Here is a 26,977-nt window from a genome sequence, read left to right on the forward strand (position 1 = left end):
ACACTTGCCCCATTATATTTTAGTTAAGATTTGGCGGGGAGGGGGGGGGGCAATTAATAAGTTGATTTTAAAAACTTGATTATTATTAACACACGAGAATATTAAACTGGTTTTTATAATTAGAATGTTGTTTTCTTTGTTTGAAAATATTTTTCATAAGTTTTCAGAATTTCAACCATGCTAACTTTTCATCCTAACGTAACCCTAAATTAACTCTAACCTAAGGTTTTAGATCTATTCTGGCAAAAGTCGATTTGGTTTGGTTCAAATTCTGTAGAAGCACAAAAAAATTCCACACATAATGATCTCCCACTCTATCACCTAAAATATTTTACAGATATTCTTTCAATATTAAATCATTCTGCTATATTCCATCCTAGGCAACGCCGGGAAACGAGTCCTGTTAGTATATCTATAAAACATCTAATGGAAACTACTAATGTTTATTTGCTTTGAACAATGTCAAATTTATCAAACAAAAAAGTTTACCATTACAATATTAAGACTACATTTTGCATCTAATTCTGTTTGTTTACAAAATCTTAATTTGGATAAAAATCGTAAGGAATCGTTATAGTATGTGACCTACTTTAAAAAGCGTATTATAAGGAATTATAATAATTGCTTGGTAGTATATAATCTATAGATTTTTCTGCTGGTAAACACACAATTGAAATACGCCATTAAAAAAAAAAAAAAAAGAAAGCAGGAAAACATCTTCTGGTTGTTTATGTACAGGGTGGAACGATAAAATTGTCGTCCTAGGAAAAACAATATGATTCCAATTCCGTTTGATGAAAACCGGTTTTCTTTTTTGGTTGCTGATTATCTACTAGTTGGCCATTTGTGTAAAAATCCAAAGAGCGATAGGAGTCTTCTATCATGTCTGAAAGTGACACAATGTTCAACGAGCGAGATCAGAGATGCACTGCTGTGTACAAGTCATGATCTCTACTGATCCAAGTTATGACAATAGGACCATTGCCAGCACCCTCAAAATGCAACTATGGACGGTTCAAAGTTTCTGGCCATGTTTATGGTCTTTGGTATGGTTTTAAGTGAGGGCCACATCATGCCACTTCACATCTTTGAAGTCGGCTTGAAAGTCAACACCATTAATTTTCCATTACGCCATTTTCATCTCTTCAGAGGAAAAAAAAGTCATTAGCAAAATATTAAATTCGTAAAATGGCGTGATGGAAACATATCAAAGATATTTGCAGCTTCTCTTCCAATTTTCAGATTTTAATCATGTCAAATCACACTTCGTTTCCTTTTGACGGATTCATTGTTACTATTTCTTCTGATGAGTTAAGGGAAAAATAGATTCACTGATTGATATAATAAGTGATTGCTTTTGTGCTACGAACAGATACTGTCAAGAATTGTAAATGTCAACTGAATTAAAGGAATAAATTATAAGATGATCAACATTATGAATTTTAGAATATAACTTTTTGTCATTTATTCATTATATTGCTCTGTAATTATATTGAGCTTCTTAAATAAGGATTGGTATATATTATAAGAAAATATATTTCTACAGAAATATATATATATATATATATATATATAACTACTTCATTTACTCACATAAAATTAATATACGAAAGTATAAATTTATGCGTAAACTTTAAGTATTTACTTCAAAAGTGCTCAATACGTAGGTAGAGCTAGTTAGTAAGTTAAAAAATATATATGGCTTAATCGCCATATATATTTTTTAACTTATATATATATATAGCGTGTCAGGAGGTGGTGAAAAAAAATCCAATAAAGTGCTCGATCGTGGATGTGAAAGCTGAAGATACACTATTTATTACGACACTATATATACATATTTCAAGGTCGTACCATTGGTTTCATTGCGCTGAATCAACCATAAGAGGTTGGAAAAAGTCAGCGTAAATTCATCAGCTACAATGAAAAAACTGAAACAAAGCAAAGTGAACAAATAGAGAAAAAACGTTAAACGAGCTTTTAAGGCTCAGAGTTTCAAATTTTAAAAACATAACTTAATAATCGACGCCGATAGATTATGAATATGAAAGGAAGAAAGCGCGCGTGTGTGTGTGTTTGTGTGTGTGCGCGCACGCGCGTGTGTGTGTGCGCGCGTGTGTGTGTGTGAGAGAGAGAGGGAGTGTGTGCATGTATGTGTATGTATATGTGTGTGCGCCCACGCGTGTGTATATATGTATGTTTAGCGGGTGGGGAGGGGGGGTGTTATGGAAAAACCTCTCTGAAAGGTAAATGTCCTGTTTAAATGAACACATAACCCCATATAAATAAAGGGACGACAATTAACGGCAATAAATATATAATGAAATAAAGCATGAATATATGAATTTAAATTTTATTTAGAATAAACTTAAAATAAAAAGGTAAAGATAAAATTTAAATAAATATAAAATAAAACTTTAAAAGAATTATTAAATTTAAAAAAATTATTAAATTTTTAAAAAATCTATATATCTATAAAAGTGAACGTGTCTGTATGTCTGTGTACATTTCCCTACGCAATAACTCTGTCCATTTTTAGACTACAGACTCAAAATTTGATATACGGGGTAATGAGATTTGGGAAAATCGATGTGATCGGTTTTTGGCCAGAAATTTGGCTGTTAAGGGGTCAAAGTTCAACGATTTGACCTTTGAGAACTCTACCAAACTTCTCCGACAATTTTGGGTCCAAACACTTGAAATTTTAGATATAGGTTCCTTGGACATGGATCTAACTTAATAACTTGATTTGAGCCCAAAACAATAAATATTAAGGGGTCATAATAGGGGTCAAAGTTAAACAAATTGACCGTTTGTTTTGTTTTTTGCTCAGCATACACCTCCAAACACCCGGGCAACGCCAGGCACTAATGCTAATAATGTGAAGGGTTAAATTTAAGATAATTAAAAAATAATTAAGGTAATTTTTAATATTTTATCTTATTAGCTTCAATTATTTGTAATGAGGAGTAAAATAAGCTTCACTGTCCAGGATTGACCACAAAGAATAATCGAGGACGTTAAGATCAGGTGATGAGGGAGGCCATCCTTCTTTGGTTATTCAGGATGGACAGTTTTCTCTACATCACTTCTGTGTTACATGAGCAGTGTGGCTTGTCGCACCACCTTGTTGGAGAGTTAAAACTTGATAACCGTACACGGAATTACACTATGGGGTCAGTGCACCTTCAAGAATGTCCTCAATGTAATGTTCTTTGTTAATCTGAACCCTTTGAGGGGAAAAAAACAAGTGGAGATTTCTCACTCTCAGAAATGGCTGCCCAAACCATCACTGATGCTGGTTTCTGTGTTCTGAAAACCTTTCCTGCTTTATCAGGTGTTGCCTCACGACTTCTTGCAAGGATTCTATCGTTTTGAGGATTGTGGGACTGTTGAAGTGAGAATAACTGTTCCTCCCTTAAGATGATCTTATTGAACGTGTCCTCTTAGATACAGTTTAACAAGAGTTGACTTCTGATGAGTATCTTTGCAATTGTCGGTTGTCACAATCTGAAGCCAGAGGAAGCTGAGGAAAGAAAACTGAGACTCCAGGTCACGAACGTAAGTTCATTGGAGAGCAACCGCGACCCTGCTAGGGGCAGGTTATTTATAGAATCCATGAGAGACCATGCGAATGCCATAGGCCATAGAGCAGAAGTGGCAGCTGCTGAGAGGCGAGGTAAAAGAGGAAAAAAGACAGAAAAAGACTGAGTCTGAGTTGGTATTTTCGGCGATGTTTTCGTTTTGCTCGGCTCGTGGAATGAGCAGTGAAAAAAAAAAAGGGAATGATACCTTAAAAAGAAAGAATTAAAACATTATACAGGTGACTCTGAGTTGACCATGAAGGTTCATGAATTTCTCCTCCTCTATTTCCTCATCAAAGAGACTTTTGTGTGATTGCAATCCTGGATTATTATTTTTTTTTTTTTTTTTGCTTGTTTGTTTATTTGTTTTATACGAAAAAAAAAAAAAAGGATAAACAAAGCCCATATAAAAGAAAGAAAAAAAAGAAAAATACATTTAAACTATATTCCTGCTTCCGACCTCCTCATTATTTCGCATTGAACTTTTTTTTCTTTTTCTTGTGCTGCCCTTTTTGCATGCTCGCTTTTCGCTGTCTTGATTAAACTCGGGTAAATTCGATAGGCAATAAAATTTGCTCACGCTCGACGAGATTGGAGACCAGTCACATAGCCATCTCTGGAGGTAAATCCCCATACCTTCTTTAAGCCGGGTGCAAGTAGTAACCCTAAGTCCATGTGCTGATATTAAAATTACTGTTGCGCATTTAAATCCGGGTGCAGAGATCTCGTAAGCTCTCACTTTTCAAGCATATAGGATGACATCTGTAGCTCACTTTGAAATATTCTTCGCATAGTCCTTGGTGTGTATCCTTTTCCATTTGTCTCATGGTTCTTCTTGGATTTCGCCTGATTTTTCCCCTAACATTTTTTATGAGTTCTTGAAGTGTGGGGATAATCTGATTGTTTGATCGATGAAATTTCCAGGTAACGCTCAATCATCTTTTTAGAAACATTCTCTTGATTTTTAGGTCTTTCCCTAACTTGAATATTTCTGGTGGATGCAAGCGTTTCTCATGCTGCTCTATAATGAATCTTCTAATCAATTAAACAGACATTGTTAAAAATTAGTATCTTCTGTTTTTGAAAAATAAGTAAGTATATATTATATTATCATATAATGACAATAAAACAGTAACTTTATTCTAATATTATCATAAAATATAGTTCTGAAATTTTGTAACAGGACTTATGTCCCACCCTGCATATCAAAACAAAAAAGAAAAAGAAAGAAATAATACGAATAATAATAAATATAAAAATATGTTTATTATTATTATTGATAGTTTATTTTTATCTTGATAATTTATGAAACTGAAGATACATGAACGTTTTAATTTAATGCAAAAAATATAAAGTTTTTACTGACAATTTATTTCTTTATGCTATGAATATTATTAATGATCCATTTAGATTTTTTTTCCTCAATGCTACAAAAAAATTTTGTTCATATTGTTCCTTTAATTCTTAATCATATAAAGAATTAATCTAACATACGAAAATATTCTATTAATAAATAATAAATAGTATAGAAATGAGAATAGAGTTGTCTGCCTTGGATTGATTTATTTTAAACTAGCCTGGGTGTCTGGCGTTGTCGAGTGTTTGGAAGTGTGTTTTGAGCAAAAAAAAAAAAAAATGATAGTAGGTAGGCTCGAACCCGTGACACAAAGGCAGAAAAGAAAGTTAAAGAAAATCTTATGTCTTACTGCTACTCCATGACGCGACCGAAAGTTCGGAATGTTAAAATTAGGCAAAGTCAATCCCACCGATACAATGACGTGCAAAAATGGCTTGCAAAAGATCGACCCCTCCTTGTAGAAAACTGCTCAGTTGAGGGTGAAGGAATTAATGTTTTGGGACAATTTTTTGATATTTGTTGTACTAGACATCGAGCTTAAAAATGATACCGATCTCGTAAAAATCCGTTGCATCTGTCGAAAGTTTTAGGCAACCATACAAACATACATACATACATTTAAACAGACAGGTGAGATTTATATTATAGACTAGCCTGAGTGCCTGGCATTGCCCGAGTGTTTGGAGATGTGTGTTGAGCAAAAAAAAAAAAAAAAAAAAGGAAAGAAATTGGTAGTTGGCAGGCAGGCTTGAACCCGTACTGTGAAGGAGGAAAAGAATGTGAAAAAAAAAAATGTGACATCTTTGCCATTGCATCCATCGCCAAACCAGAAGTGGCAAAAGTTTAAATTAAGTCTAGTCAATCGAAAAGAGGGGATAATTCTTGTAAATATTGGCAAAAAAAGCGACCCCACCCTGTAGAAAAGTGCCCAGTTGAGGGTGAATGAATTAATCTTTTTTGCCAATTTTTTGATATTTGTTGTGTCCGAAGAGTCGAGCTTCAAAACAATGCTGATCTCATGAAAATCCGTCGCCTCTGTTGAAAGTTTTAGGCAGACATACATACATACATACATACAGACAGATAAGATTTATTTATTTTAAATGATTTTTTTTTAGATTTCTTTTAAGAAGAAATACAATGATTGTTTTAACATTAATTGTATCGTTGTTTATGCTTACTGTATATAGGAATAGGAAATTTGCATAAATATTGTTAAAAAAACATATCTTTTGAACATTGTTTTAATGTAAGCATTTTCAACCTAATAACTAGATTGGAACTGCAATAATAATTTGTATTAAACTCACTTTAACTATCAGCATTAGTCAGAATTAGCTGTACGGAGAGTAGAAAGTGGATCTTGTCTTTACTTTCGGCAGCTTTGTAACACTCACTTCCCTTATTTTATCCTTTAGTTCTCACATTCCATGAGCGCTGTTTCTGACAAAGGAGGAGAATTGCAGTTTTCTGGATTGGAATATATCCATATAAATTTATCTTTGGTTAGTTTTTGACCTTGAACTGTTTTTTTTCTTACCTTAAGTGGCTTCATGCCTTGTTTAAAGCAATTTTGTGAAAAAAATTACATTTAAATATTAATGGAATGGTTAATTCAATAAATTGAATTGTAATTAGATTCTTTCTTTTTTTTTTCTTTTTTTATTATTTTATTTTGTTTTTTTTCAAGCAGAGGTTACATATATGCTTGTAGAAAGAATAATTTTGACTTTAATTTTATCCAAAAGCAACCGAACAGGTTTGATTTCTTTGCAGATGTAGTTTGATCTGTGTGCCAAATTGGACATCACTTTTTTGAATTGATGATATGCAATTATGTGCAGACATTTTCGCTATTATTCTGGGATGGATGTGATGTGGACATCCATGTCAAATCTGAAGATATGTCATTTTAAGAATAAAACACATTTCCATTTTCCATTGCTAATAGGTTAACTACTTTATTTCTGCATTACTTGATCTTTTTTAAATTTTAATAGAAGTTAAATTGCTGTTAAATAATACGAGACTATGTAAATCTCTAAATAAGATGCGACATTTCTAAAATTTGTATTTTCTTTTTTCACAGGCATGCAGCAGATGCTGAATCGATTGAAAAAAGTAGATTGTGTTATTGAAATCCGAGATGCCAGGGTATCCTTTCTTTACCAGATTTGTGAATTATTATTTCTGAATTTTTGAGATGAGGATTAACAATTTGTATTATTTGGACTACTATTCTCATCTTGAATATTATTTTCGCAACGTTTCAGCTGATATCATCTTCAGGTGTATCTTGTTGAACTCAGGAATCTTTCTGTAAAATTCAGCAATATGTACAGAATTTTGAATGGAACTCTTTAATCCATGGGGGTACCAAGCTCTCACTCTGTCATCTATGACCAGGTTGAAGTCTTAAGAACCCATAGCATAATAGATAAGGTACTAGGTAAAATTCAGTTCTAAGTGATACTCTTTTGGAGGTTGAAGGTTCAAGACTTACTGCGGGTGATACTAAAAATACAATTGCGAATTACTAAAAACATTTCCTCAATCAGGGCTGATGGAATGGGAACATGCTACCTTTGTGGATGAAATATAGTGTTTCATTTGAAATTTGGTGCAGGCATTACATTGGTGCAAAATGTTGTGAGAATGGCGGTTAAGATGAGAACAATAGAAATAGCGGTTAAGATGAGAACAATAGAAATAGCGGTTAAGATGAGAACAATAGTTCGAATAATGCAAATAATAAAAGGAGGAAATCAATATATTTTTTTAGAAAGACTCGTTCTTAAATAGTTGAAGCTACAAAAAATATTGTAATAATATCGAAATATTAATACTATAGTACCTTTCACATACGTATGTGTATCACGGTTTCCAGATTATTAATTATTTGATCAGGAGATCCTATTTATTAAAAATGAGAATAGAAACTCATAACATACTACGAACATTAAATTTTCTCTGCTCCTAAATTAGAGCCTGTGTTAATGTACAGTGTAACCCGGATATAAGAACCTCGGATGTAATGTAACCCGGATATAAGACAGCCTACGAGCCGGATGAGAAATCTCTTATATCCGGATCACACTGTAACATATTACGAACAGTAACTTATTAGTATAAGCTAATTTAATGGCCGTAGTATGCTATCACTAGGGCTGTGACAACAGCATATTCTTATCATTATTTTGACTCTCGAGTATATATCCGACACAGTTAGTCACAGTTAATCAAGCGAGAACCATATCACTCTGTCTAAAAACATATAAGATATTAACTGATATATACTCGAGAGTCAAAATAATGAAAATAGTATGCTCTTGTCATAGCCCTAGTTATCACCTTCTATCCTCCTTTTTAATAAATAGGATCTCCCGATCACCGAAGATGCAATGTAAAAAAAAATGTCGCTTTTAGGCTAGGATCTAAGGGTAGTATCTGTTATGTCTAAAGATTCAATTCATAGACTAGTATAAGGATATTAGAGATAAACCATAATAACCAGATATACTCTGACACTACATTAATCAGATTACTTCGATAAATAGTTTTACAGTTTTAACAAAAGGGTTACAATATTATCACAGGGTCTCCATTCATGCTGAACGTCCACAGAATGCCCAGCAGTAATATATTACATATGAAAGATGCCGCTGTGGAATTTCCACAGATCCCATATATATAAGTATAATAATAGTTCAAATAATCTAATTAATATATATAAGGTGCATATAAGGCAATTAATACATGTACAGTCACTTTTACTGATAGTACACATATAAAACTCTAGTCCTCCCCCCCCCCCTTAAAATAATCTCCTCCGGCTGCAATGCACTTGCTGTATTGTTCCAACAACCTGGAAAGCTTCATGGAAGTTCTCTTGTGTAAACGTGCCAGTAACCTTAGTTACAGCCTCTTTCATTTCCTCGCTTGTCTCATAACAATAGCTTCTAAGGTTTTCCCACAGGGAGCAAGGTCTGGACTATAGTGAGAGTAAGGAACTGTTTTGATGCCCATTTTGGTCAAATAGTCTGTGACAAAGATGGAGTTATGAACTGGTGCATTTGTGCAAATTTTCCATATCTTCAGTTCCTTGCGCATAATTGTGTACACAGTACCCACACTGACATCCAACTATACAATTTTATTTATATAATTGCTCTACACACGTTTTGAGCACTTTTGAAATAATATTGGTTTTTAGTTCATGTTAGTAATATACCTGAACTTAATTAATCAATTAACACACACACACACATAATTATTATCATTAATAATGAAGACAGTTGTCATAGGGTCCTGATGGACCTAGGTGAAATAATGTTGATTCTTTTCTCCTCTTTGATAAATTGAACAAACCACTTGGTTAACAATGGAAACTAGAATCCTGAAGTTTTCCACCTCCAAAAACCAAACTATATTATAGATCCTCTGAACTTTCTAATGCTCCTTTGGCCAGTGATATCTGATAGATATATTTATATCTGAAACACAAAATGTCAATTAGCATCAAATGTTGATATTTCAAACTTTTATTGCTGCTTTCTATGGCATTGCATGCTAGCTGTCCTCAAAGAAAGCAGAAATGTTAAACATGTATGAATTAGGGGGGAGGGCATCTATTTACGTTTTTCATGCCTGTGTATATAAAAATAAATTTTAGATTATACGTAGTTTAGTTCCTTTATCATTGTGGTCTAATTTTCGGTTAAATTATAGCAGTTATCGATTGTTATGATGATAATAATTGACTTTTCATATTATTTGGATTCTTCGGACTACTGTTCTTATTTTCAGTATCATTTTCACAATGTTTTGGTTGATGTAACCTCCGGGAATTTGAACAGAATTTCAAACGGAACCCTTAATTTACTTCACGGGGGTAACATGCTCTCATTCCATCAACCATGACTGGATAGAGGTTTTAAGTAATTTATAATTTTATATTTCAGTCACCCACACTGAGAATTGAATTTCAATCTTCAGGAGAATATCACTTTTACAATTGATTTTTCCAAGTATTCTAACCACTGCACCATGGGTCTTTGCAGACCAGAGTTCCTAAGTTCAGCAGAAATATTCCCAAATTCGACAGCCTACAACTGAAGAAAGTCAGAGGTAACATCGACTGAAACATTATGGAAATGACACTCAAGATGAGAACAGTAGTTCAAAGAATCCAAATAATATGAATAATCAGTCCTCATCTCATAAATTCAGAAACGTAACTGTTTTTTTTTTTTATTTTTATGCTGTGAATTATTTTATCCTTTTCCATTTTTTTTTTCATTGCTTTCCTTAACTGCATGAAAAGATTCCGATTTCAGGAAATAATCCCAAGTTTAGTGGATTACTTCGAGCCCGTCCACATCTTCTCATCTTGAACAAAGCAGACCTCTGTGACATGGAGCAAAAGGAAACGGTTCTGCAAGCATTACGTAATGATGGCATCGAAGAAATCTTATGGACAAACTGTAAGGAGCAGTTTCCACAAACCATAAAAGTGAATGTAAGTTACGTAATTTCAACAAGTCTACATATCAAATAAACGAAAATAAAAGTTAGAATTCAGAGTTCGTACAGACTTAAAAAAATCCTTGAATTTTGACTTTTGCCTTAAAAAGGCCTTATTTCTATTATTACCTTGAAAAATCCTTGAAAATATGGAAAATTTATTGAAAATTTCATTCTTTGTCTAGTAAAAATTTGTCAAAATATTAAAAATAAAATCCAAATAAATACTATAAAAAAATTTTTTAAGTATCATTAAAATATTACCTTCCTTGTATCTCTTATACCACTCAAAAACTGATGCTCGATTCATGCAAGATAGTTCAAAAGCAGTCTGAAACATTCCATGTTTTTGTGGCATTTTTTTCAAGCTTAAAACATAATTTTATTGCATATCATTCTTCTAAGGTGTCCTCATGTCCAGATTGCATTTTTAAAATTCACCAGCTGTGACAATTAGGCTTTATTAGAGTGTATTCCAATTCCTGCTGTAGCTGTTCATTTAAACTTGGAATCATAAAAATTGGTTAGTCATTTCATAAGATGTATAACAATAACATACTGAATTTTCAAGAGTCTACGATAATTTTTTACACAAAAAAAAAATCTGGTAACTTATTGAAAGCAGCTCATATTTTATTTTTATATAGGGTGTCCCAAAAGAAGCTGAGTCATGACATCATTGAGAACCGGATATTTATCGTGAAGTGGTACTTTCAGTTGAATTCACATTTCTAATCCATCAGCTTCATTTGGGACATCTATAATATAAATTTCACCTGCCTGTTTAAATGTATGTATGTATGTATGTATGTACGTACGTACGTATGTCTGCCTAAAACTTTCGACAGAGGCGACAGATTTTCACAAGATCAGTATCGTTTTGAAGCTCGACCCTTTGGACGACAAATATTGAAAAATTGGCTAAAAAAACATTAATTCCTTCATCTTCAACTGGGCACTTTTCTACAAGGAGGGGTCGCTTTTTTTTGCCGATATTTTCGAAAGTCATCCCCTCTTTTCAATTGACTAGCCTTAATTTAAACTTTCGCCACTTCCGGTTTGGCAATGGACGCAACGGCAAAGACATCACCTTTTTTTTTCCACGTTTTTTCTCTTTTGCAGTACGGATTCGAGCCTGCCTGCCTACTACCACTTTTCTTTTTTTTTTGCTCAACACACACCTTCAAACACCCAGGCAATGTCGGGCACCCAGGCTAGTCCTATATAAGTTTGGTATAGAAATATCTGCATGTGTGTGTGTGTGTGTTTTTTCTCTCTCTCTCTCTTTGGAAAATGATTTCTTCATCTTTATAAAAGATATAACTTATTCCTTCTATATCTCTAATACACAATAGAAATTATTTCACTGTTTGAATGATGTGGTGGATGTATTATGTTAGTCTTCAGAGAAATATTAAATCTGGACAGTATAGGTAGGGAGATATGTACAGAACAGGAAGCTTCGATGATATGGCCATGTTGAAATAAAAAAAAATAATAGATAAGAGTTCTTGAGTTAGTAGATGTAGAACAGTTGAATGCGACTGCATTGAAAAAAGGTAAAGTTCTTCATGTGTTGCATTCATTCAGTTAAAATTTGTTAACTTTTTCTCACTTGAATGTTTTTTTCTTTCTTTCAGCTGATTCCAACAATAATGAAACTTATCGACACCCATCCAAGATACAAGAGAACAGAGGTAAACTTCCATTTCAAACAGGTTTAGTGTCTGTGGAATATATCTTTACACATATAAAGTTGAGTTATTTGTCGCGCTGACATTGATATTAAAAGCCCACTTTTTTATATAAAAAATAAAACAAACTTTTTAATATACTTAGTCATGAATATGCAAACAACTTCATAAAAGTTAACTAATTTGCATATTCCTTTAAAAACGAACTTTCATTAATTATTTTTTTTTAATGATTTATTTTAATTTTAAAACAAGGCTGAATTGTATTACTTTACCATTAGTGTACAAAATGCTGTCTAATTTTTTTTTTCATAAAAAATTGTACAAAATAAGATGGCATAGGAAGAGAATACTTAACAAAGCCTCTTCCCATGTGAAAAATGAGTTTCCAAATAATAAAAACCATTCTTAACATGAGAAGGGTAGGACATTGTTAACTATTCTATTTTTCTCCCTATTTATTTTCATATTTTTTATCCTAATTATAAAGATTTAATTAGTTGTGACTGTAAAATGAAAAGATACATATAATATTAATAATAAGAATAGAATTAATAATAATAATAATAATAATAATAATAATAATAATAATATTACTCATAATAATGATAAATTTGTTGATTAACACCTGCAGATAATCACCCCCTCACCCAAAAAAAAAGAGATTTTTTAAAATGGTTATGTATGAACACCTTGAAAAACTTTGTGGAAAGAAAAGAAAATAATTATTTTAAAATTTAGAGTGGGAGGTCAGTTTCATTTATAATTTTAACGTAAAAATGATGATAATTTCTGGACAATTCTAATTTTGGGGGGTGGATTTTTATTAACTTTTTTTTTTATCTCTAATAATGAGTTCAACTGTGTAATTGTGCTCTAAACAGAAACATTCATTTCGAATGTGCTCCTGTCATATCAAACAACCTACTGTTGATTTTATATGCCGGGCTTTTCTGCTTGTGCATTTATAAAACTTCTCAATTCTCAAATGCACTTGTGACGTTAGGCTTTTAGTCAAAAGCATCTGTTCCTTCTTCATTAGATTTTTTTGATGATCGATTATCAATATTTATTGAAGACATTCTGATACAAAACCTATCTAAAAACACTGCCAGGCACATAAAATACATTTGTGTGAACTTTAAAAAAAAAATCGGCCCAGCTGTTTAGGAGTCCATAGAGAACAAACTCACACACACAAAGTTCCTTTTATATAATAGTTGAGATAGAGATTTTTTTTCCTCCAAATAGATACTAAAAAGTGGTGACTGAGAGTCAATTGTGTTCTGAACAAATAAAATTATCATTGTCGAAGATGATGTTTTTGTTTTTTTTTTTTTAAATAATGTTCCCATATTCACTGTAAAATTTCCTTCTAAAATAAAAGTTTTCTTGGAATAATATTTTCTAAGAATATAAAATAATTATCCTACCGGGAGGACTCAAGTTGACAACTTTATTCAGCATTAAATTACTCATACATGGTTGATAAGGGGGAGAACTTGAATGCCTACTAGCCACTGTCCTCGAGTGCCTAAGGTCTCTGTACAGGGGTTTGTCAAAACAACTTGGCATGAGGATACTTTTTCATAAAAGTAAACTCTGACCAAATATTCAAAATCACATAGTATTCGCTGCCCAAATAAGATCTCCTCACTATGGCTAACCCACATTAGCTTTTACGAGGAATGGTGCACCTTCTCCAAGTGATGTTACCTCAAGTAATAGCACGAAGCTGGATACTCCACCAGACTAGATAAATTCTTGTCCTGGAATCCAGTAAGGCCAAGAGACCAAAAAGAAAGATATATTACAACGTATGAAAATGGTGTTATTGGGGAGAGGAAAATTATGTTCTCAATTTCTTTACTAACTCAGTGTTTGAGAGATAAAGAACTTAAACGGAACATTCGAATATCTATGTATCTCATATAGAGTTCAAGTGTTAGCCCCAGGTTGTGGGCCCCTTGATTTCTGAGAATTTCGACTGAAGTAAAATTTGATAAAAGTTGATAAAACAAACCAAACCAAACCCGCTTCATCCGTTTCATCCAACTACTGATAATTTCTTTGATTTTTTTAAAATCTGAGCAACACCTGTTGATTAAGTTTCTAGAGCAAAGTCAATCTGCTAGCAAGGACGTAGAGAAATTTTGCTCACAAAGCTGCTGCTGCTGCTGCTGCTTTTTCTAAGGGTAAACTTCATCTACATTCCTGTTAGATGATTGACTTTACTAGCAAGAACATAGAAGGATTATATACAAGTAACATATTTAAATAAGCATTAATTTTAAAATCTATCAACCAAATAAAAATAATTATGATTATTATCCTTAACTCTATCAACCTAAAATGGACACCATTTTGAGTGTTTCAGGCTAGAACTCTTGTAGATGCCTTGGAACCCTTCAAAGATTTGGTTGTTATTCTTAATCCAAAAGAAGTATTGATGAGACCTCAAACCGATTATTTCTTTCATTTTCTTTAAATTTGAAATGGGCACTTCTGTTAAGCTTATTAACTGAATTAGATCTGAATTTTGCACTTTCTACTTCCATACCTTATTACCTCCCTTTGCAGTATGGCTTATCGCACTTATCTCCCCTTATCTGGGCCGATATTATCTTAAAATGTGAACAGTCAAAAAAAAAGTTACGTAAATTTATAGTTACTCACAACAATTAAATTTTCATTTAGAGTTAAGTTTAAATCATTTCTTCTAGTTCAGGTTTCTTTTCTTTACATGTAAAAAAAAAAACAACATTTGTATATTATTTTTTAATCATATTTTAAATTGTTGTTGCTTGTTTTGTTTTTCATTAAAATTCAACAATGACACTATAGGAAACGTACAAAAAAGCATGTCCTCCTATAATACAGAAACTTAGAACTTTTTAGAGTAAAAATTGTAATATCAAGGAATATCTAAAGAAAAAAAAACAGGTCTCTATAATAGGTTATAGTAATGATTACAAAATAATTCAAAAAGCAATTATTAGTTTTTTTTCTAGATGAGGTTCCAGCCTAAAATAACCCAACAAGTGTTGGCATGCTATAAAAGCAACCAATCAAAAGTGAACTAATCACATCTGCAATTTCCATTAGATTTTTCTAGCCATAATTATATTCAATTTTCAAGAGCCAGAAAAATCTTCCAAAAAATGAGATACGATTTTAATGTTTCTTTAAAAATATTTAGTTTATGCAGTATTTAAAGCAACAAAACCAAAATATCTGTAAGAAATTCTTTTCAACTACTTTAGTAAAATAGAATTACCTCCCTTAGAACAATGAGTTAAGCTTCCGAATTGCCAAATACTCATTGTTCTAAGGGAGATAATTCTATTTTACTAAAGTAGTTGAAAAAAATTTCTTACATTTACTCGGATCTGTTGTTTAAGAAAAATCACAATATGGTTGCATTTTACATTTTTGTTATTTATGTTAAAAAAAACTTTAGGCGCTTCTGTTTTAGAGGCGGATTATCTAAGGGAGATAACTCCAAGTTACTTAAAAATAATTTAAGACTTGTTGAAGCAGTTTACAAAAATGAAACGCATTAATTAATAAACTTTAACAAAAACGAATACACAAATATTTTAATAATAATAGTAACAAAAACGAATACAAATGAAAAATATTAATACATGAATACTATACCTGAACAATTATAATCAGTTAATCAATTAAAAAAGGAAACAAGGTAATTAACAAACTAAAAATGAAACAATATCAAGTAATAAAATAAACGTTTTTAATTAAATGTTAAGTAATAAAATAATTCAACTTGTTAATTACCATTAACAAACTAAAAAAAACTGTAACAATGAAACAATGTCAAAACTACAAAAAATAAATGAACTTGTGTTAATAAAAAAAATATTATATTACATATTGATTCCTTATTGCAATAATCATGCGAGGGAATACTTTTCCTTATTCCGCCAAAGAAACTCTATGAGATTCAGGTGGAACATCTCAATCTTGGTCACCAACAATTTCCGGATATGCCTTGTGGCATGAGACCAAAATCCAAAAGGGATCAATATGTGATATAGTTTCTTTTTTATTCATTTTCGTAAACTGTTTCGGCAATGCTACTTTTTTTAATAAATGGGAGTTATCTTCCTTACATGATCCTCTAAAACAGAAGTGCCAAATTTTGTTATATTAAATAAAGTAGTTGAAAAAAAATCATTTTTATCAAAATTTTTAGTAAAATAGTTACCTCCCTTAGAATTGAGTTATGCTTCCGAATTGCTGGAAATTTCTTCAATGTTGGTCCTTATTCAGCTTAATGTTTTACAACATTTCTTTCTGAATAATTTAAATTCTTATTCAATGTTTATTTATGGCTCTTGTCTTTAAAACAGTAATAACAATATCACCTGTTCAACAAATTATAAAATAATATTTTGGATTATTCAACCTATGAGGAGTGTTCCAAAACCAATGCTTCCTATTTTTCTATTCTGCCTGAATGGGTCAGAAGGGATTGCAAATTGCATTATTATAATAACTAACCTGAATTCATGACCTGAAAGTTTAATTTCTCTATTGCAGATATTGACGGTATGAGACTCTAAAAAAACAACCCTTATCATGGATATACATCATCAGCAGCAGAGATGCATCATTTGGATTCCTTGTAAAGTGCATTGAAAATGGTGGTGACTATGTAGAAAAATAAATCCTGAAGCACAAAAGGTCATTCATTTTAATAGTACTACTCCTGTCTTTGTAGCTCTTCAACTTTTAGAGTTAAAAAAAATAGGAGGCTTTACTATTGAAATGACCCTCGTACTATTCACATTTTGGTTGTTATTTTCACAATGCTTCAACTGATGTAACCTCCAACTTTCCTTTAGCTTACATCTGTTTAAATGCCGCAAAATTAACAACCGAGATGAAAATAGTAATTCAAAGAATATAAATTATTAATTCTTATCTAAAAAAAATTCGAAATTCTGTAAATTTTACATAATTTTAGAATTTTAATTTCATTAGGCTTTAAAAGTGACTTTTATTCATTTTTGTTTTAATTTATATAAAACTTAATTTGTATATATATATATATATATATATATGTTTTTTTATGTGTAATTTGTATATATATATATATATATATATATATATGTTTTTTATGTGTAATGTGTGTGTATATATATATATATATATGTGTATATATATATATATGTTTTTTTATGTGTGATTTGTATATATATGATGTGCCCTCAATAAGTTTCCAGACTTTTTCGTACAGGCATTTAAAATTGTTGTAGGCGCTTGAAAATTCAGTATGTTATTGGTATACATCTTATGAGATGACTGATTAATTTTTATGATTTCATATTCAAATGAACAGCTACAGCAGGAATTGGAATACACTCTACTAAAGCCGGATTATCACAGTTAGTAAATTTCAAAAATGCAAGGACACTAGAAAAACGATGTACAGTAAAATTTCTGTTTTAAACTTGAAAAAAAAAAATGCTACAGATTGCTGGAAACTTATTTAAGGCACGTCGTAAATATTCACCTTATAGAAGTGACCTTGCAAACAATTTGAACATAATAAAATATTATTTTTTATCATTAGAAAAATTGTTTTGCAATATCTTTGCAGCTTTCAGAGTACAATGTAATGGTGATCGGTGTGCCTAATATTGGCAAGTCTTCCTTTATAAACGCAGTCAGAAGAACGCATGTACAAAAAGGTAAGAATTTGATTAAAAAAAGGATTTTACTTTAGAATTTTAAAGTACAAACTGAAATACATGTGTACACCAGATAAAACAGGTTATAAGTTCTCAGAAAAGTTCTTGAACAAATCTGAAAAATCTCCCCAAATCAAATCTTCTCTACTATATTTCTGTCTGCCTCTGTTTGGGGGATGCAATTTAAAACAAAATTTAAACTCAACTCTTCTATATAAATAAAAGAGTAGATGTATGTATGTGTGTGTGTCTATGTGAAAATATTTAACCGATAAACTCTTAAACTAAAGTGACTTTAAACCTTTTATTCATTTTAATTTATATAAAACTTAATTTGTAATTTCTTTACTCCAGATACAATACATGATGTGTCTTCAATAAGTTTCCAGGCTTTTTTGTACAGGCATTTAAAATTGTCTTGAAAAGTCAGTATATTATTGCTATACATCTTATGAGATGACTGATCAATTTTTATGATTTCAGGTTCAAATGAACAGCTACAGCAGGAACTGGAATACACCCTACTAAAGCCTAATTGTCACAGTTGGTGAATTTCAAAATGCAATCTGTATGTGAAGACAGTTTAGAAAAACGATATGCAATAAAATTCTGTTTTAAACTTGGAAAAAATGCCACAGACTGCTTTTAGACCATCTTGCATGAATCAAACATCAGTTTTTGAGTGGCATAAAAAATTCAAAGAAGGCAGGAAGAGATTAAGAAAAAAATACATGTGTACACCAGATAAAACAGAGGTTATAAGTTCGCATAAAAGTTTTTGAACAAATCTGAAAAATCTCCCAAAATCAAATCTTTAACTTTTTTTTTTTTTTTTCTTTTTTACACAGTGGTCACCACTTATCAAGGCCCGGAAGCCACTCAGGGATAAGGGTTATTGCAAGTACATTACGTTAGTGTGGAGATTTGATGAAGTGTTTACTTAAGGGGGCGGTTCATTAGGAATTTGTTAACGTTGGACTTGAACACATCCAAGTTGTAGTCAGGTGGGAAGCAGGCAGACGGAACAGAGTTCCACATGCGTGCAATTCTAAGAAAGAAGCTTTGTTCATGGAATCCACGTTTTCATTTAGGCACAGATAAAGAGTGGGGGAAATTTTTCACAGTGGATTCGGCTAGACGGGTGCTTTTCGTGAAAGATTGGCAAGGGGGGAGCAGAGATTGGAGTTCAGACGAGCACCTGCCATGGAAATAACGATAAAACAAGGATAGGCTCGCAACGTCTCTTCTGTGGGAAAGAGGTTGCAAGGTAGAGAAAAGGGCATCCCCCACCAAGCCACGAAGTCTATTTTGTACTCTGTCAAGGCAAGATAGGCTGTTTTTAGCAGCTCCTGCCCAGATATGGCAGCAGTATTCCATCCTTGGACGTACTTGGCTTTTATATAGATAGAGAATTGCATCAGTAGTGAGATATCTTTTGGAGCGGTAGAAGGATCCCACCATCTTTCCAGCGACTTTGGCAACAGACTTGATGTACGTGTTCCATTTCAGATCAGGAGTGAAGGTCAAACCCAGAAACTTGTCAAAACATAGGGCCTCTCCCAGACGAAAGCCATCCATCCCAATTGATGCCAGATGGGGATCAGAGCATTGATGATGTAAGGATAGGAGCTTGGTTTTAGATGCATTAAAGGTAATCAGCCACGTCTTCCCCCACTGAACCACGCGCTCAAGATCAGAGGAGAGAGAATCAGAGAGAACTTTGTCATTTACAGCCTTTGATGTGTTGCCGTAGATGGTCGTGTCATCAGCATAGATGTCAACGAATGATTTAAGTATGTGTTTAGGGAGGTCATTGATGTAGATCAGGAAGAGAGTTGGGCCCAGGATTGACCCCTGAAGGACTCCAGCATTTATATTGCAGGCCTCCGATTTTTGTCCATCTACCACTACTCTTATGAGCCTATCGGAGAGAAATGATTTAATGATTGAGAAAACATTTCCAGTTATACCGTAGCTGGAAATCTTGTGAAGTAGACCCTTATGCCATACCTTGTCGAAGGCCTTTGATATGTCAAGAGCACTTGCCCTAGAAAGGAAGCCTTTGTCAAGAGATTTACTAATCCTGTGAGATATAACCATCAGCACATCTGCGGTAGATCTTGCAGAGCGGAAACCATATTGTGTGTCACAACTTTGCGCCTCCCAAATTTTGCTACAAATAGTAGGAAGCACTGGGTAGCCGCATAGTGGATCGGAACAAGACACTGCAGGACTACAGTAAACAAACAGGTGAAGATAAATAAACTCCTCAATCTGCCCAAAATACAAGGAAACCCTCCAGGTCATAGACCGCTGGATCTTACACTGTCCAGTCAGTTCATCTATCTGAAGACAATTTCTCAAACTGACTAAAGCAGCTGTATAGAGGTCTAATCCATCTGATACTACTATTACTACTAGTCATTTTGCAGGTTTTGGAAAATATATCAAGTTTGCACATTTCTGTGTAAACTTCCTTGTTTTACGAAGTGAGGAGGAAAATAAATTCCAAGAAAGCAGAGAAGGAAAGAGTGTAAGCAATTAGAACCATTTGATTTTTAGCGTTTGTAGGAATTACTTTGCAATTAAGTCGCCACACTCTCGCTGATTTGAAGGATGATGTTAGTCATAGTTATCCACTGTGTCTGGTCATTTCTCATTTCTGTTTTAATAGATGGTGTCATTGTTGGATATTTGGCAGGTGAGAGGAATTTGTTGGGTTGCAGACGCACACACAGATTGATCCATTTGAGAAATGCGAAGCTTTCCACTATTGTTTATTGGAATGTATAATTTGAGCATTAATATGTGAGAGGATATCAGTCAAAGGATTTGAGACAATAAACATTGGGAAATATTAAGCATTCCAGGGTAAAAGAATGTTCATATAAATTGTCATAACGGCAAGTGAGCAGTCGATCACATCCTTTAGTGATGTCATTTTGATGACATCATCAAGTGTGCACAGGCGCAAATAAACACAATAATAAAGAAACAAGCAGAATACACAGTTTTAGTCGTATATATATATATATATATATATATTTTGTTTTACAAATGCAAAGCCAGCTTAAATGGCAGACATATTTGATCACCTAACAAAATTGATGAAACAAATTCATATTATTTTCAGGCAAAGCCACTCCTGTCGGTGCTAAAGCTGGAATTACTCGATCAGTTATGGAGAAAATCAAGGTAAGCAATATTTAACTAAATCATTTAAGGAGACAACCAAGAAGGAAGAACTGCTTGCCCGGCAATTCACCTACAACTCCATTTTAGAGTCAACAAACAACTCCTAAGTTTCCATATGCAGATGGAAGCCACACTAAATGATGTGAAAATCACCCGTTCTCATGTCCGCAATATCATAAAAAACTTAGACAGTTTTAAGGCGTGTGGGCCTTATCTCATCCCTGCTATACTACTCAAGAAATGCTCAGCTGAGCTAGCCCCTATACTTTCCAAGCTCAACAATAAATGCCCAGCTTCCTTAATAGCTGGAAGATGGCCTCTGTAGTACCAGTGTAGATGTCAACTAAGCTCCAACCTCTGTCCCATCACCGCAATGTTGCATCTCTGTGCCTGTTTTACAAATATTTTAATGGAATGTACTCTGATGAACTCGTTACACTTGTGCTCCCTCAAAGTACATGTCCTTGACAAATCTGCTTATCAACAAAATTTCACCCCCTTCACTGTTGAGCTTCCTAAATGCAAGAAAATCTCTACTCTAATAGTTTCTTCCCTTGAACAGCTAGACTGGAATTTCCTTCCTGCTACCTGCTTCCCTGACTGTACTTATATGCAAAAGTTTAAATGTAATATAAACCAGCATCTTGTTAATCTTTCCTAGGCATGGTCCCAGATAGTAGCTACCATGTTAGGGGTGAACATGCATTAAAAAAAAAAAATAGTAAACGGATTACTTAGGTTTACTTTTATCAGCATTGTAATTCTTGCTTGCTGTATTTTGTACCTTATTCCTCACATTCCATGAACGACGTTTCTTACCAAGCGAAAAATTGCTGTTTTATCTCCTACTTATTGTAGGCCAGTTTTTGACTGAGAAGTAGAATTTTTATTTTTTTAGCCCTTTACATGAAGTGGTTTCAGGCCTTGTCTAGAGTGATTTCCATAAAAAATAAATAAATAAAATTGTTAACTGCTGGATTTATTTTACATTTGTGAAAAATGATTAAATAAACTTAAAATTGCACTTCATACAAACTTTAAAATATATTCTGTTGAACTCTTCTTATGCTTTCAGCCCATATAGCTAATAATAAAAAAAAATTTTTTTAATATTTTGAACCTAATGACCAATGACTTTTTCTCCTTCTTACAATCTCTTTTTTACAGGAAAAAAAAACGTTGCGCTTATATCTCTTTCCATCACTATTTTTATGGCAAATGTTCGACTGAGCTTAAATTTGTGATCTTTCCCTGCAAAACTTTCCCATTAAACACTCGTCTAGCTACAACCACTGTTAACAATTTCCCCTACTCTTTATCTGTGCCTAAAACTAAATGTAAATTCAATGAACAAAGTTGATTTCATAGAACTTTTTTTTTTTTTTTTTTTTTTATTACATTTTCACCCCAAACAAGGCACATTGCCACTTTGGTGTAGGGGGCTACTATCAGGGGAAACATCTACTGGGGCACTATGTAGGGATTAGGGCAGCGAGATGTTGGTTCACGTTGCACTTGAACTTATGCATGTCAGTACAGTTGGGGAAGCAGTGACCTGGAATGGAATTCCAAAGTCTAGCAGTTCTGGGGAAGAAACTACTGGAGTAGAAAGATCTCTTACATCTAGGGATCTCTACAGTGTGGGGGTGGGATTTTGCAGCTTGTCGGGTCTGTCGAGGGTGTTCACGTCGTGGGGGCACAAGTGCTTGCAGTTCTTCAGAGCATTCACCATTATAATACTTGTAGAACAGGCAGAGGGATGCAACGTTTCGACGATGGGACAGAGGCTGAAGTTTTGATGCCAGTTTAGGGCCTATCAGATTTGCGACTCTCTTTTGAACCCTGTCAAGGAGAGAGAGACTAGTAGCCGATGCACCGGCCCAAATATGACAGCAATACTCCATACATGGGCGAATAGTGGCCTTATAGAGGTACAGGATACTTTCGGGTGTTAGAAGTTTTCTAGCACGGTAGAGAGAGCCCACCTTCCTCGCAGCGGCCCTGGCAATGCCCTCGATGTAATTGTTCCAGCTCATGTTTCCTGTGAACGTTAGGCCAAGGAGCTTGAAAGACGTACTCTCAGCTAAAGAGTTGTTGGCCATTGCTATAGGTGGTAGAGAAGGTTTCCTGTAATTATTGAATGAAACCAGTTTTGTCTTAGTGGCATTGAACGTTACCATCCATTTTTGTCCCCATTCCACTACTGATTTGAGGTCATCCTCTAGTGTTTCTGCCATTACTTTAGATATATGTTCATTTGTTTTCCTGTCGTGCCTGCTATAGAGTGTGGTGTCATCAGCATATATACCCATCTCAGAGGCAATTTTATCGGGGAGGTCATTTATGAATATCAGGAACAGCAGAGGACCAAGGATAGATCCCTGGGGCACTCCGGCATTTATATTATATTGTTTAGACGTACAACCGTCGAGGACAACCTGGATTTTTCTCTTATCTAAGAAGGATTTAATTATGTTAAGTATTCTACCAGTGATACCGTAAGATCTAATCTTCCTGAGGAGACCCTCATGCCATACCCTGTCAAAAGCCTTAGATATATCTAGAGCTACCGCTCTGCCCTCTCCCGCTTTGTCCAGTGAATGGTATATGCGTTCAGAGATTACAGTGAGGATGTCTGCCGTGGAACGGGCTTGTCTAAATCCATATTGATGGTCGGTCCTGCCAGCCTGTGGAAACTCTGTACTGTAGAACTGCTTTCTGAATGACTATAACATGGTTATGATTGGGAATTAGAGTTGCAATTTTTGCAGGGGGCGTTATTATTATTATTATTATTATTATTTTTTTTTAGATTGCAATTGAAAGCCAGATTTTTGTTCAGGAAATTTCATTTTTCATTTTTCACACTACATTAATTATGACATGATATATAATTTGTAAATATATATATATATATATATATATAATGCTACTGAAATATCAAATTATTTGATCACAAGTTCTATTTACAGTAGGCAAAAGATTTCCTGTAAAAAAAATGGAAACTTTATTGTAAATAATATGAAATATTTACTGTAAAAATATGGAAGATTTACTGTAAAAAATATGAAAGATTTACTGTAAAAAAAAACTATGACAGATTTGCTATAAAAAAAAACTATGACAGATTTGCTAATAAAAAAACTATGAAAGATTTGCTATAAAAAAAACTATGAAAGATTTGCTGTAAAAAAAATATGAAAGATTTGCTGTAAAAAAAAATGTAGATCCGTTTTTGAAGATTCAGTTATTTGTTTTTGTTTATCTCCTCTTTCACTATTATATTTTTTCTGTATTGCACGCAACCTTATTAAATATCTATATACATTTTGTCTTTATATATATTTTTCAATTTTCTTCATTTTCTTATCTCCAAAGGTTTCAGCTGACCCCAAAATTTACATTTATGATACACCAGGAGTTTTAGCACCAGAAGTCAAAAACATAAACACTGGGATGAAGTTAGCTCTTTGTTGTAAGTAAAAGAACATATTCTGATTTTATATTTTAGTAAAAAAAAAAAATGTTTATAACTGATAAACATCTTTTTTTATATTTAAGTTTGATTTCTATGAACCAATTTTAAACACACGTATAATTAAATGATGTCTGTATATCTTCACCTATTATTAATATGAAGCTGACCTTTTAACTTCTTTTAAATTGTTCTATGAATGTGTGTGTGTGCATTTACTGAATAGATCGTGATCGTCTTGCTCACTGTACCGGTTTACAGCTGTTGCCCGATTCAGTTGGTACTGAATTCAAATGAAAAACGAAGAGTTATATTCCTTACATTAATTAAGCTTGTTGCAATATTTTTGATATAATGAGAGGGTATGATTAAAAAAAATTGGAAGGACCTATTTATAGACACTGGTGATAGGAACTGACCAATCAAATGGAGCCACACTCTGCTAGAAACAGAAATCACTCAATTAAACATACTGGATATTTTAGAATTCTCACATAATTTTTCATGTCTGCACAAAAAAGTAATATTGCTCTTTGTCTGCAAACTATTACAGTTGAATACTTCTATAGATTAACTACCTACTAAAAACTTTTTAATCTCAGGACTTATACAGATTAGCTACCCATAGGAAACTCTTCTAAAATTAAACATGACTTTCAATTCAATTTGGGAACAAGAATTATGATGCAGCTGTTTGGATCACTATTTAAATTTATCTCCATATTAACAATCTTCCTCGCAAGAGTGGCTATTTTATCAAAGAATCCTATTATTTTCTTGCAAAGAACGTGGTAAGAAAAAGATGAATATCAATTAGCTTGTCAAAATCAAATATCAATATGTCAGATATGTTACTATTTGGGTCTGACTTTGAAAATTCAACATCTTTATATATTAGATTAAAATAATAATAAAAAAATATAATAATTACCCAAAATTAAAGAAATACAAAGGTTGTTACAAAAGTAAGACCTATTTTTTACTCTAAAACTGAAACGTTAAAGGGCTACGAAGACAGGAGCAATACCATTAAAATGAGCAAACTTTTGTGCTCCAGAATTTATTTTTCTACATAGTCACCACCATTCTCAATGTACTTTTGTCATCTTCTTTTGATGCTTTCGTCGTAAAAGTCTGAAACATTTTTTGTCACTGTGAAATTGATAAAACCATCTCCTAACTGTGCTGATTATCAACCACATCAGTTTAGTAAATGTTCAACAGGCGCCAGTAAATGTTGATCAGTTCAGTTTTTTCTGCATGAAGGAATTCAATGATGCATCTTTGCTTCTGACATGGGTTGCTTTCTTAGGGTTTCACACCATCAATATCTGCAACAGAAATCAAACTTTCTGATCATGAATGCATCAGTTCAATCATCACACCAATGTAATTTGCAATCCAATTGCAAATTTTCAACTACCGTAAAATTTCTACAGGTTCTGCTAGTAGTCCTTATCGATACATTGGGACAGATTAAAAAATAGGAGGCATTACTTTTGGAACGTCCTTCTTATCAAAAAGAATATTTTCTTGCAAAGAACATGGTAGAAGAAAGATGAATACCAATTGCATAGTCATAATCAAATATAGATATATCAGATATGTTGCTATTTGGGTTTGACTTTGAAAATTTAAGAACTTTATATATTAGATTTAAGTAAAAAATAAACATAATTACGCAAAGTTAAAAAAAAATAATTGTTTAATTTTGCTTCTAAAAATCTAAATATTAATTTACTTCTCTGTATATCCGGTGTCATAAAAAATCCATTATCGCAAATATCAATTAATGAGAAATGAATTACCTCCCTTTATAGTTGCTCTTTATCAGTTAAAAATCATTAAAACCATTTCCTCTCCAAAAGTTTTCAAAAACAAAAAAACATGGCTGTCTGTTTAGGGTTTCAAATTGCCTATTTTATTTTATAATTAAAAAAAAAGTCATGTTGTGCGTAGACTAAGTTTTTTATTATAGTTTCTTTGGTGCTAGTGCACTTACTGATCCATGCTATTTTTTTAAATCGTATTTCCAAGTTTAATTAAAGTTTTATGATATGTTTTTTTTATTCAATTGTAAGGTTAAAGTATAGAATAGTTACAAAACACCCTCCTCTCCCCATGTTAAGAACGGCTTTTTAAATAATGTTATTATTTCAGCACGGATCAATAAATGCACTAGTACCGTTTCTTTTTAGAATTTTAAAGACATGTGCAAGTGGATTGGCATCTGTTCCTTAATAATTTATATAAAAATTTCAGAAAAGAAAACAAAAAACGTGTTGTGTTTTGAATTTTCATTGACCAAAAAATCTAAATTTTTTAGATCAATTCTTTTTAGCTTTAAAAGGTTTGAAAAAAAAATGCTAAAAAATTGTTTTAAATTCGTTATTTGTTTGATTTTATTTTTTATTCATTTTATTTATAATGTG

At 32.8% G+C, this 26,977-nt stretch overlaps 1 protein-coding gene across 3 annotated transcripts in view; it reads left to right on the forward strand.

The window, feature by feature from the left end:
- The window catches only part of LOC145280107 (mitochondrial ribosome-associated GTPase 1-like), a 76,353-nt gene that overhangs the window by 35,032 nt on the left and 14,344 nt on the right, over window positions 1–26,977 (forward strand). For all 3 annotated transcript variants that reach the window (XM_080131854.1, XM_080131852.1, XM_080131853.1), the window contains exons 2-7: window positions 7,031–7,095; window positions 10,265–10,459; window positions 12,105–12,161; window positions 17,785–17,875; window positions 21,009–21,070; window positions 24,449–24,545. In XM_080131854.1, the coding sequence (XP_079987980.1) occupies window positions 7,033–7,095; window positions 10,265–10,459; window positions 12,105–12,161; window positions 17,785–17,875; window positions 21,009–21,070; window positions 24,449–24,545 (565 nt within the window). In that variant the 5' untranslated portion in view covers window positions 7,031–7,032. The remainder of the gene's footprint in view (window positions 1–7,030; window positions 7,096–10,264; window positions 10,460–12,104; window positions 12,162–17,784; window positions 17,876–21,008; window positions 21,071–24,448; window positions 24,546–26,977) is intronic.

The sequence above is a fragment of the Euprymna scolopes genome, chromosome 7, assembly GCF_053919585.1.
Source record: "Euprymna scolopes isolate OS-2025 chromosome 7, ASM5391958v1, whole genome shotgun sequence".
Taxonomy (NCBI): domain Eukaryota; kingdom Metazoa; phylum Mollusca; class Cephalopoda; order Sepiida; family Sepiolidae; genus Euprymna; species Euprymna scolopes.